Source organism: Neolamprologus multifasciatus, chromosome 20, assembly GCF_963576455.1.
Source record: "Neolamprologus multifasciatus chromosome 20, fNeoMul1.2, whole genome shotgun sequence".
NCBI lineage: Eukaryota > Metazoa > Chordata > Actinopteri > Cichliformes > Cichlidae > Neolamprologus > Neolamprologus multifasciatus.
Genome location: NC_140458.1, coordinates 17,621,626 through 17,634,503, shown reverse-complemented (window position 1 = coordinate 17,634,503; position 12,878 = coordinate 17,621,626). Strand labels below are relative to the sequence as shown.

Here is a 12,878-nt window from a genome sequence, read left to right as displayed (position 1 = left end):
TGGACACACAGCAGAACAACAACAAGCTCTGAGTCTGAGATCAGTTTTACTTATATTGTCATTTTTATCATACTTTATTGCAGGAAACTGACACAAATGTTCCCAAAATATTTTAGGGTAGTGTGGTGACACTGTGACAAATCTGTGGTTGGAGTCATGTATTTAAAATAAAACAAGAAGAAGAAAGTGGTCAGAGACTGTCTGTGTGGGTAGTCCTTGGACTACCGTGACATAAACCCTAGTGGGGTTCTTCCTTAGGTGGTCAGAGAATTATTCTGAATGTTAACTGTTATAATAAACCTGCACTGCATGTCTCTGTTTTGTCTTAGTTTCATCTATGAGGTGTTAGAAAGAGCTCATCTGACCTACAGCAACAAGACAGCAGTCTATGAAGCTCTGGAGCAGATCAGTGGATACCTGGCAGGACGTAGGACACATTATCACTTCATTTATCATCTGTAACATTTGCTGGGTGTATTATACAGATCATCTTAGTGCTACTAAGTAACAAATGACCTGTTTGATGCATGTTTCTCACCAGAGCCCGGAATATTCCTCAATACAAGTGGACTCCAGAAGCTGTCTGATATCATACAGGTACACTTTTTATGGATATTAAAGAAACAATGTTAAACTGCTTCTTTGTTTGGGTTTTTGGATTAGTCCCATAATATTTGTGTGGTCTACCAGAATTGATTGAGATCATTCAACAAAATGATAGACTTTATTACTATTTATTGCATAAAGAGTAATTATTTAATTACGAGCGATCCCCTCTGTTCTGGTGTTTTCAGCTGGTATTTTGTGGTGAACCATCAGAAAAGGACAGACAACACCAGATGGAGACCAACACGGCTCATTTTAAGGTGTGTTTTTGTACAGTTGTGTTCATATTGGAACCAGCTAGCATATCTTTGCCACGCTTGATTGAGAAGTAACTGAAACTGTAACCATTGTTTCGGCATCTTAAATGTTTAATTTTTTTTTTTTTTTTTTTTTTTTTTTAATGAAATGACTAATGATGAGCTTGTGTCATGTGTTTGGCTCAGGTTCATATCCATCGGGACCCCAGCGTTCACAAAAAGAAACAGAGTGTTGACGTGTGGGCTTCATCTTCATCAAAAAAACAAGGTAACGATGCACAGCATGACACGTTGGTGGGTTACATGGAGTCACATGAACTGAATGTAATATCATGATATTTTCTTTATACATTTAGGTCAGAATGTGAACCCTGTTATGAGTGTATGAACTATTTGTACTGTAAGTAAATGTGATTTGTTTCTCTGCATATTGCAGGCAATATTCTGAGTTACTGGTGCTTCTCTCCGGGCTTCAGTATGCAGGATCTGGTGAATCAAGGCGTTCGCTGCATCATTCTGACCAGTGGTACCCTTTCTCCCCTGTCGTCTTTCACATCTGAGATGAGAATGTAAGTTAGCGGTCACTCTGACTGCACAGCTGCACAGTTACATTTTTCCCACCTGAATAGCAGCTCATTAAAATAAAACAAAAACACAATGGCCTTTATACCTGTTTAGGCTGAACACTGTCTACAGTGAACTGTTCTTCAAATGTAAAGCTTTGGTGATTTTTGTAACACGTGAACTACACTCACCATGAAAGTTAATGATTCGTTTTAAAGCAAGAAGACTCAGCATAAAAAGTGGTCTTTAACATGGATAAACCAGGAATGCTGATACACATTCATTTGTTAGCATCCAAAGGCAGTATGGCACCTGCTGATGAATTACATCTAAAACATGTAACATGTAGGTTTTTGGAAAGTTAATGTGTTTTGAAAATGTTGTAACCACACCTGGATTTTAAATGAAACAGTCAGAATGTCCAAACGATTGCATTAACTGTTCAGAGGTTTCAGGCAGTTTTTACCCCTTAAGGGTGTGTTTGTCCCCAAACCTGGCAGGTGGGTGGTGTGGACACACAGGTTTGTGAATGTGATAAATCATGAAGCGGTTGGTGTATGACTTTTAAATTGACACCGTAGGTGGATTTAATAACTCGTAACTTTAGTGTATTCACTTGACTGTCAGTGCAGCCCCTAATGAAACAGTGTTATGCATGTATCTGGGCCAAATATGTTTACTGTAATGCATCTCTATATGCCAGTGATATGCATATTCTCTGCTGTTACAGAGAATTCCCAGTACGTCTGGAGAACAACCATGTGATTGAGCGGGACCAGATCTTTGTGAGCATCATTGCACAAGGGCCTGATGGAGCGCACTTAAGTTCAGCGTTTGATCGGAGGTCAGTATTCTTTTTTAGCGTATGATTACTTTTTAACAGGTCGGTCAAGTTTTGCCATGTGCCTAAATACAAATAAAGTTGCATGGCAAAACTCATTTAGCTCATGGTAGTCTCTGACCTCTGGGGAAAAGTTGTCAAACCATATTTTTTCTCATCTTTTGATTTATTAGAAAGTCAAGTAAAATCCTGCTGTGTGTGTGGAAGACTTCAACTCACTTTTATATAACACTAGTTCAGGAAAACTGTCTTCTCAAGGCACTTTTGTATTGCACGACAAATATTAGAATGAATACTCCAACAATCAGACTGTTGTGCATTAGAGGTAAACTGTAAATAAGCTGATTCTTATATAGAGCTATTCAGAGATTATCAAGCTAAGCACATAAAGTGGAAGAGCCATAGTAGCAATAAAATCAGTGTTCACAAGACATGAGATTCCAGATTATCTACTTTGTTTCTACTATATTACCAAAAATGAAAACACACTCACTAAAACACTGACACACACTGAAATAAACAACTCGGCTACATCTGGAAAAAAAAACAGTTGCATCAGTCAGACAATTGCAGAATATGATCAACTGGAACTGAGACCATTAAGTACATGGATCCAGACTAACTTGCAACTGCAGCATTTATTGGATGAGATAACTAATGAAATAATTAAATTGAAGCTTTGGCTTGATAAAAACAAATTGTCATTAAATTTGAATAAAACTAAAAATATGTTATTTGGAAATAGCAGTTTAACTACAAATGTTAAGCTTCAAATAAATGGTGTTGATATTGAAAGAGTCAATGAAATGGATTTCTTGGGGTAATAAATAGATCAAAAGACTTAACTGGAGAGCTCACATAAGATATATTTTATTCCAAAGTATCAATAAGTATTGCAATACTAAACAAGGCAAAGCAGGTATTAGACTGGACATTACTTCTACTGTTCACTGGTTTCACCTTAATTAAGTGGTGGGATTAAATAAGTTTGCACTTCTTCAACTTCTTTTTGATATGTAACTGAATCTTTGCTAAATGAACTTTTGTATATTGTTTACATGATCAAAATAAAAATTAGCAAGCAAACAGAACAGCAGGTTAAACTTATTACTTATTCAGACATTCTCATAGATGCAAATCTGAAAGTGCTGCTGAGCCTTCACCTGTTCAACTTGCCTTTTATATTAAACCAGACATGGTCAGAACTGCTGTCTCTTTTCTCCATCATAGTTACAGCTTTCCTTGCTAATGTATTAAAGGCATTATTAACATTATTAATTTTTCACATACTTTGGTACGTTTTAATTTGTTTATTTTTAGATTTGACAAAGAAAGCACCACTTTGGCTTGCTTGTCCTGACACAACACTACAGTGTTCAGTATATCAGAACGCCAGTGATGAGTTTAAAGCTTTTGAGGGAATCAAAGTGTTTGTAAGTTCAAGCCTTGGTCACAACCAGTCCAATGGACAAGGTGACAATGCAAACAAAAAAAGAAGCTGCTAAGGCAGTCACACCAGGACAAAGGAGATCATTTTATTGTAATTCTAGAATGCTAGCAAGGAAACTATAATAATAATAATAATAATAAAAAAACAACTACCAGACTTATGGTTAGGATATACAAGAGAGATAGCTGGAAGCTAGCAAGCATTCTGGAAAGATATTTCAGGATGCACACAAAAGATGAAGGGAGTACAAGAAAAATGGGAATTGAGGAAAAACAGAAACAAGCTTGCTGTCTGTGGTTGGACAACAGGTTGTCCTTGCAGGAAGATGAGTCCTACAATGACAAGGACAATAAAGGCTGTCAGTGGCATTGAGCTATTAGATCCACATTCACAAGAAGGAAAGATCAGTGTCACAGCAGGATACATAATAAACAGATACATAACACTTATACTGAACCGGGTCAGGTATGAAAAATCCTAGGAAAAAAATCCAACCTTATATCCTGTTTATGTAAGAAAAGGGGGCTTCACATTAACTGACCATAGAACGTGTTTGGTTGAGTTTAAGTAACTCTTGGTTAAATCGAAATTGTAACTGGAAACTGTTATCTTATTATGAAAAACGTTTCAATATAGTGCTGATTCATTTGTAAGACATTAGACAGTTTTTGTTGTTTGTTTGTTGTTTGTTTTTTCTTTCTTTTTTTTTGTTAAATAAAAAACCCTGATTTGTTAACCCTCAAACCAGTGGGAGCGCTCCTGTAGGGTTTAGGTCAGACTTTTAGATCAAATTACCATAACTCTTAAAACAATGGGACAATCAAAAAATTCCAGCAGTTTCTGAAAGTATCACCTTTTTCAGTTATATTAGAGTCATTACGGTAATCCCAGGCAGGGCACCACATCTAAATCTCAGCAAACAACACAGAAAACAACAAACAGCAAAACGGTAAAAAAAAAAAAAAGAATCCAGATGCCCAATAAAATGTCAGTTTTCTGTAGAGCTTCATCACACTCACTCCCTCTCTCTTCTCTCAACCAACATTAGTCTTTTGGGACTGCTGCAGCACTGTGCCTGGGTTTAACGTTATGACCCAAATATCACTGTATCGCTGCTTTCAGGAACCACGAAGATGTCTTTCAATTGAACAGATGGGACAGGAGTTACAGGAGTTACAGATGTTGAAAAACAGGCTAGGCTTTAGAGGGCTAAAAGAGGGGGTGTAATGTATTAGAGAGATGTCCCTCAGAGGCACCCATACACTTTTCAATTTATGGAGGATGTGTCACTAGGAGATAAGAGCTGTTGTGGCTCAGTAAACAATGATGCTCTAAAACAGGGCTGGGGAACTCCAGGCCTCGAGGGCCGGTGTCCTGCTGCCTGATCTGCCTTATTTGTATGACACAGACAATCCCTTTGCAGTAGCAGTTGGTGAGAGTGGGAAGGAAGAACTCCTTTTTTATATGTTACCTCATATATATTTTACTGGTTCTGACTTTGAAGTTGTTACTTGAGTGCTAAACTCAAACTGTAAATTTGTGTGGCAGGTTTGTTCCTGAAAACATGGCGTCTTTAGGCAACACTGTTGGTAAGATCACAGTATACAGCATGGAAATCGTTTGATTGTGCTAACATCACCAACATTGTTAACTTTTAGCTCTGTTGTTCATGGTGATGTCATATTGCTTATTACCTTTTTGATATTGTGTTTAAGAGTAGCACTTTCTACTACAGCTTGGCAATAACGGGGTCATAAGGTGGAAACAGAAGATACTCTTGTACCTGTGCCTATGAAGCAAAACCAATGACTGATAAGAATAGCAATATATTGATTAGACTTAATAATACTACTAATACTGGCTGATGCTGTGACAAATAGCATATTACTATTTCTACACTATATTGCCAAAAGTATTGAAGACAAGTGTGCGATTGTTTTTATCACTATTTTAATGATGGTGCTCGTGTTAATTTGGTCGTTGGTTGTTGATCATTGTTCCTGAGTGCTGCTGGTTTCAGTCATTATGCAAACGTACTGTTTATAAGGTTGGGGAAACCTGAGCTGAGACAGTCACCTGAGTGACGAAATGTCTCTACTGCTGACAACAATACATCTATATGAATAGGATTAATGTTTTTAGGACTGTCCATAATTTATTTGCCAGTGATGTAATAAAAAATAACCATAACATGATTATAACATTTACATTTAACACACAGACATGTTTTTCTTCTGTTCTGTTTTTTAATTATAGGAATTATACACACAGATTGTGCAGATTGTTTAATGGTGTACTAATACGCCACATTAAATAATATTTACATTGTTACCTTTAAACAAAGAGTAAGGTTGTGAACACAAGGCAGCATTAAAATCCAGCATTATAATACAGAGTATCCTACTTTTTAACCATTAGGCTACGTTCACACTGCAGGCGAAAGCGCATCAAATCCGATTTTTTTTGACCCTATGCGACCCATATTCAATCATGGTATGACAGTGTGAACGGCACAAATCCGATATTTTCAAATCCGATCTGGGTCACTTTCATATGTGGTACTGAATCCGATACATATCCGATGTTTTAGAAAGCGACTGCTGTTTGAACGGTCAAGTCGCATTAAATCCGTCTTTGATGACGTCTTTGATGACTGACACAAGAAAGATGCCAATTATCAGCACCAGAGAAGCGCCCACAAAGACATCGCGAGCGCTTCCTGGCCATCCGGTGAAACTGCTGGAAAGACAACGTTGGAGAAACGTTAACATTTTATTTGTTCTGCATAATCTGCAAATTCTGACAGAAATCTGCAACTATCCTTTGAAGCACTGCTCCTCTAAAACAGCAATAAGGATAATTATTAGGTTATCTACATATTATGTAAATAACAAAATAACTTAAGCAAAAATTGGGAAACGTGAAGTTCGAAGTCTTTTATATTAAGGCCATCAGTCAAATAATATTGTTTGCTCTGGGTCTAAACAGAGCGCGTTGTGTGTGACGTCTTCTTTTGCGCATGCGGGCCGCTTTCAGTGTTCACACTAGAGCGCGTTTGCTGTCACATTTTATTTGTAGTGTGAACGAGCAGACAAAAAAATCGGATTTGATCAAAAAATCGGAATTGAGCATTAAGACCTGCAGTGTGAACGTAGCCAAAGTTACTATTGCTTTGTTATTATAAGGTTAATGTGAGGGGCCAGTATATACATATTCAGATGCACAGATATAGGAATTTTATTAGTAGCAGGTATATGTCATATATGATATATATCATATTGCCAGTATATTACTGTAACTAATTGGTTTTGCCTCGTAGGCATACGTTTTTCTATGTTATTACACTCAATTTTGGCCCGTTACCACAACTCGCCTATTACCACTGTTGATACGAGGTAAAAAATAAAAACTGCTTAGATATTATTCTGGTGATTAAGTCGTAGTAATTTGCTATTTCCATATTATTACAATCTTGGCCTTTAATGTCTCGTTATTACCACATTACTGCTGAGCTATCATAGGAAGTGCTACCATGTTGGATTGTATATGGAGTGTGAAATCTTTGTTTTGATTGTGATATATATTTGTAAGTTATACTCACATATATTTGTAACTTGTGTTCTCTCCTCAGCTAACCTGAGCCGTGTGGTTCCTCATGGACTCTTAGTATTTTTCCCTTCCTTCCCTTTAATGGAAAAAACATTGGAATTCTGGAAAGTAGGTGGAAAGTCAGCAGAGTCACCTGTGGAAAGAAATAATAGTTTGGGGGCGGTGTTTTTAGCTTTTCTAGTGACTTTTATGTTGATGTTTTTTGTTTTCCCATGAACTATATTTTTTATTTTCTAGCAAATTAGAAATCAATTTACTGGAAATTTAATATGGAGACAACTATGCCAATGCTTCTGCTACTGGTTGACTTGTCAGCAGCCAATAAGAGGTAATGGGATGTGTGACAATTGTGTCACACATCCTGTGGAACCAGGACCCCAGTACAGGAAGTCTGGATCAGGTCTCTCTGTTTAAATAGTCCAGTCTCTGAGCCTACGAGTATTAAAAATTGCAGAGAGCTTAGATGGAGCCAATTGATGAGGGGACTCGTCCAGTTCCAACTGCCTCTTAGCCTCCCGATGTCTACTCTGCCTACCCGAAAAACCGGGGCTGAGTAGCCTTGCAGTGCAGAACACCTCACTCAGGAGGCATCCTTGTCAGATGCGCAAACCATCTCAGCTGGTTCCTTTCGATGTGGAGGAGCAGCGGCTCTACTCTGAGCCCCTCCTGGATGGCTGAACTCTTCACCCTATCTCTAAGGGAGAGGCCAGCCACCCTTCGGAGGAAGCCAATTTCCGCGGCTTGTATCCACGATCTCGTTCTTTCAGTCAGTACCCACAACTCGTCACCATAGGTGTCGGTAGGGACCACCAGTAAATTGAGAGCTTCGCTTTTACACTCAGCTCTCTCTTCACCACGACTGTACAGCGTCTGCATCACTGCAGCCGCAGCACCAATCGTTTGTCGATCTCCCGCTCCCTTCTCCCATCACTCGTGAGCAAGACCCCGAGACACTTAAACTCCTCCTCCTGGGGAGTGAGAAGCGCTGGGAATGAGAATCGGCACCTCATTCCCAGCGCTTCTCAGTTGAACCATTCCAGTGCAAGCTGGAGGCGATCACCCGGTGAAGCCAACTGAACCACATCATCTGCAAAAAGCAGAGATCAGATTCCGCGACCATAAAAACCAAATAATCAAATCACTTGAACTATACTTTTTCAGTTAACCTACTCGGAGCTAATGCTGATTCTCTTCTGATCTTTGAGAGGAGAGGGTTTGAGGAGAGAAAGAACCAAAGAATGTTAAGCCAAATTGTAAGTCCATAGTTTGGGCAGCAGTTGATCCCTCTGGCGTCTCTGCTGGAACTTCCAACTGTGAACTATGAGATCCAATTTTTTTTATTTTACTTTATTTTATTTTAACTGCTCATCTTCTAGATGACAGATGGAAAACCCTTTATTTGTTCTGCACTACAGTATTATACAACACGTGACCATGTGACGCTAGACAGCTAGCGAACAAAATAGGTGAGATCTTCCACACAAGGCTTGCTTTTCTTGCTTTTAATGAAGATCCTTTAAAGCCTTATCCTCTCTCAAGGCTTCTCCTTGCTATTTCTTATTTGTAACTGAAATATACAGAAAGTGAAAATAAACTGCTAGCTAATACATATCTTAATGACAAACTTAATGATTAGCCTAGCTTAACACGTGCGTTACATTAGCATCACAGTTAACTCCAGGTAAACACTAGGGGTGCAACGATACTCCTATCGATATTGAACCGTTCGATACAGTGCTTTCGGTTCGGTGTGCATATGTATGAACAATACAAAATTTTTAATTTATTTTATCAACTTTCCTTCTGACGGTGCTGTCTGTGTTGAGCGCTCAGTGGATCTGCGCTCGACAGTGCAGCCTAGGCGGAGTAGTCGAACGCAGATTCACTGAGCGCAGGGCAAGCTAGGAGACAGAAGATAAGTTCTCCTTGCAACATGGCAAATTGAACCTCCCCCACCCTCATTCAGATCTGGCGTTTGGAACGATTTTGGTTTTCATGTGACGTATGACCCTGAAGGTAAGCACGTCATGGACTAAAGTAAAACAGTATGTTGGATGTGCCAGCAATGCTCAATTACATGGGTGGGAACTAGTGTGTTAGCACAGTTAGCTCGTTAACATGTTGGCCGTCCACCCCCACGCACGGGTGATCTGCGGTAGCTCGTTAATGGAGATTTGCCGTGTTGTGGCGTTAACGTCATTTCAACGAGATTTACGCTGACAGCACTAGTGGGAACACAACGAATATGACTGGACATTTACTCCGACATCATCCTTGTGCAAAGACAAGTGGAAGCAGACAAAAACAACAAGCATGCATGCTACAAACTTTACCCGAGTCATTTAGACAGCCGTTAGCACATGATTCTCCTTATGGGGACCTGATATGTTTAATATGCTGCTGAGAATATAGCCCAGAAGAAGCGTATATTATAGTTTTTGTTTTGGAAAGAGCCATTTCTCTGTAATAAACTCTCTTTTCCAAAGATGAGTGATTCCTCAATCAGATACAGGGCTCGCAAAATCGCTAGCCCAACGTTCTGGGTCTAGCGATTTTTCCAATCGGGCTACCAAAATCTATCTCTGCCCTGCCCGCGGCCTATCGTAGGAAGGAAAAATATATGTCAATGCTTTTGCATTCTTTCGGAAATGTAGCTGGGTAATTATGTCATTGGCATCTGTGACCCACTGTCAATATGTGACATATTGACATCGCGTTGTGAACTTTGCGCTTGCTTTTTTTGCTTTCACTTTGCAATTGCGTGAACTGTGTATAGAGAGCGACAGCACTGATTGGTGAGTGATGATAATTTGCGCACCAATTCCTCTGACATCGTCGTATCAATCGTTAGCTTACTATGCAAACATGACAAGTGAAATCTCCCGCAGCAAGCTTAAACATGTGAGAGGTTGATCGCGCAGAGAATCGCTGAGCGTTATGTGAGTGCGTGTGTAAAAGCAGCAGGATATATATTTTAGTTCTGCTGAGCCAAATAAGACAGGTCAGGGTGAAGAAGTGACAGCCAAAGAAAAGCTTACCACAAAACGGAAAAGTTATGACAAATCAGACTATAAGGCAAAAAGAAAGAGCAGCTTTATGGTTTTCATGGACTAAAGAATTTCTGTGGCTGCAATATGACAAGCTAAATAACCAGGCTGCACATAAGTGGTCCGCAGGTGCGCATTCGCTGTCAAATAAAAACGTGCACAAGATAAGAAGTTGCAACGCGTGTTTGCCTACATAAGATTTTCAGGAGGAGGACAGACATTTGTTTAGAACTCTTAAAGATGTCGAAGAAGCAAGCTCCTTTAAGCAATTACTGTGATGTTCCTCCACCTCCAATCCAAAGAAATGTCAGAAGGAGTCTGAAGCGCGTATTCTCGGAAAAGTGGTTGCAGGAGGTGAGCTGGCTTCAAACAAATGATGAACGCACAGAGATGTGGTGCAGAATGTGCCGTGAAAATTTAATAAATAACAAATTAAAAAGGCATGAACTTTTTTTTTTTTTTGTATCGAAAAAATATCAAACCGTGACACCAAAGTATCGAACCGAACCGTGAATTTTGTGTATCGTTGCACCCCTAGTAAACACATATAAAAGTTGTTTCTGAACTCTAATACTCAAAAAAACGAACGTTTCCCAAGGTACAAGCGTGTAGGGCACTCTTAGCGTGTACATGAACTCGTTCACTCTTTTAATACTGCAGAAGCACTTTTCACAGCATTAACGGAGAAAATACGTCAAAGATAGGCGAATGATCAGAGCGCTCCCATTCCCGCACATACAATACAAAGATCGCTTGTGATAACAATGACTCACTCTGAGCAAATTTCGAACCTAGACATTTTAACTGTTTTTAGCATGAATTACTTATAATATTTCTTAACTTTGAACTTATTTATCACTTTCTTTATGTAACTTAATCAGACTATGCACTAACTACTCACTTTTGACCAAAAGGCATAACAGTTATCCTTTCTCCCACCTCTCTTCCTGGATGTCACATCTTCTGAGGTGATGTCTGTCTTACCATCCTATCCTGTCTGTTTCTCTCTGTGACCTTACTTCATCATGATTTTAAGCATAGTTTAAACTTCCAAATCACTTTAACATTTTTTTTTATTTTCTCATCATTATTTCAATTACATAAATACTTCTTCTTATACTAATTAGAAGCTAAGAATTGCTTTCTGAAGTGTGCAAGAAATACATAAGAAATGCATATTAAAAAAATAGCATGTTTATGTTACTCTGCAGTCAAATGAATCATTTATAACAATCTAAGATGCTGCTGTAAATCATTTCCTGCATGTGTGTCATCATCAGGCTAACGGACATGCAAACCGCATTGAGAACATAAAGCCCATGTTTGTTGAACCTAAAGGGAAGGGCACCTTTAATGACGTGAGTGGTTTTTTAGGTATCTAATCACTTGGCTGTAAACCCCTCTATTCACATTTTCACATCTAAAAATATTTCCTAAGTTGTTTATAGTAAAAAAGAAAAAAAAAAGTAAAGATCTGATTAAACTTGAGCCTCTGTCTATTCCCAGGTTATTGATGGTTATTACAGCAAAGTCAATAATCCAGCATCCAAAGGAGGATCCTTCTTTGCTGTGTGTCGAGGGAAGGTGAGGTGCTGTCCATGAAGTCTGTAAAAGTCCTAAAATGTTTTCTGTTATCATGTTTCACCTCAAAACTTCAGCTGTATACAGTGAGTATGCAGTTGTAGTCAGAAGTTTACGTACACTCATCGTGAGCATGAATGTACAACAGGCAAATCATCCCTCTGTATACTTGATAGTCGGGCCGGTGTTCTTAGGTTTGAAGGCCTCACTTTTACTCGTCCAGTCCAGTTTTCATTGTCTGTGAAGGTTCTCAGTCATCCAGGTTATCCTAGTCTAAGGAGTTTGGAAAGAAAAGCATTTGACCCTAGAACTGAAGAAGCTTCTCAGCTGAGAGGTGAAACGTCTTCAAGCAACTTAAGTCCAGACACTTTTCTTTCCAAGCTCCTTAGACTACCTGCTCATTGTCAACAACAACACAGCCGTTGTCTTGTTTGTCCAAAAAACTTTTCTCCAGAAATCATTTGGCTTCTCTGTGTGGGCAGCTGCAAATTCTGTTGGTGTTGAATATCCTATTTTCTCAATCTGAGGCTGACCGTTTGAGTCTCCTTCCAGAGCTTGATAAAGTGGTGAGACATCTGAGTAACTTGTATTTACTTAAAATTGTTTGAACTGATGATCTTGGAATTTGCAGTTCAGAAATGTTCCAATTGACATAAATCTACAGTTCTCATTATTTGCTCTTTACTGAGTTCCTTGGATTTTCATATTGTTCTGAGTATTGGTCAATCCAGACAAATCTTGTAGTTGTAATGGATCATGATCACTAATGAGTTTATAGGCCTTGACCTCATCAAGTTAAAAGACTTTATGAAAGATTTAGCAGATGTATGTTAATATTTGAGTTTATGCTTTTGACCCAGTGCAAATAAGAGAAAATCTAAATTAATTTAAAATTGTGCACTCAATTTTGTGAAAGTCATAAG

General features: G+C 38.7%; 1 protein-coding gene and 1 long non-coding RNA gene across 4 annotated transcripts in view; one reads left to right on the top strand and one right to left on the bottom strand.

Annotated features, from left to right (window-relative positions):
* rtel1 (regulator of telomere elongation helicase 1) overlaps positions 1-12,878 on the top strand; it is a 45,528-nt gene that overhangs the window by 25,469 nt on the left and 7,181 nt on the right. For all 3 annotated transcript variants that reach the window (XR_014871415.1, XM_085144997.1, XM_085144998.1), the window contains exons 12-21: positions 330-427; positions 542-597; positions 795-866; positions 1,050-1,131; positions 1,300-1,432; positions 2,158-2,271; positions 5,267-5,307; positions 7,350-7,435; positions 11,655-11,732; positions 11,881-11,958. Coding sequence is in view for 2 of the 3 variants with exons in the window: in XM_085144997.1 (XP_085001123.1) it covers positions 330-427; positions 542-597; positions 795-866; positions 1,050-1,131; positions 1,300-1,432; positions 2,158-2,271; positions 5,267-5,307; positions 7,350-7,435; positions 11,655-11,732; positions 11,881-11,958 (838 nt within the window). In the remaining variant the exon portion in view is untranslated. The remainder of the gene's footprint in view (positions 1-329; positions 428-541; positions 598-794; positions 867-1,049; positions 1,132-1,299; positions 1,433-2,157; positions 2,272-5,266; positions 5,308-7,349; positions 7,436-11,654; positions 11,733-11,880; positions 11,959-12,878) is intronic.
* On the bottom strand, positions 3,567-10,059 carry LOC146494756 (uncharacterized). Its single transcript, XR_014871416.1, has 2 exons — positions 7,320-10,059; positions 3,567-4,050 (listed from the first exon to the last, which is right to left on the bottom strand). It is a non-coding gene; the product is annotated as an uncharacterized LOC146494756 (long non-coding RNA).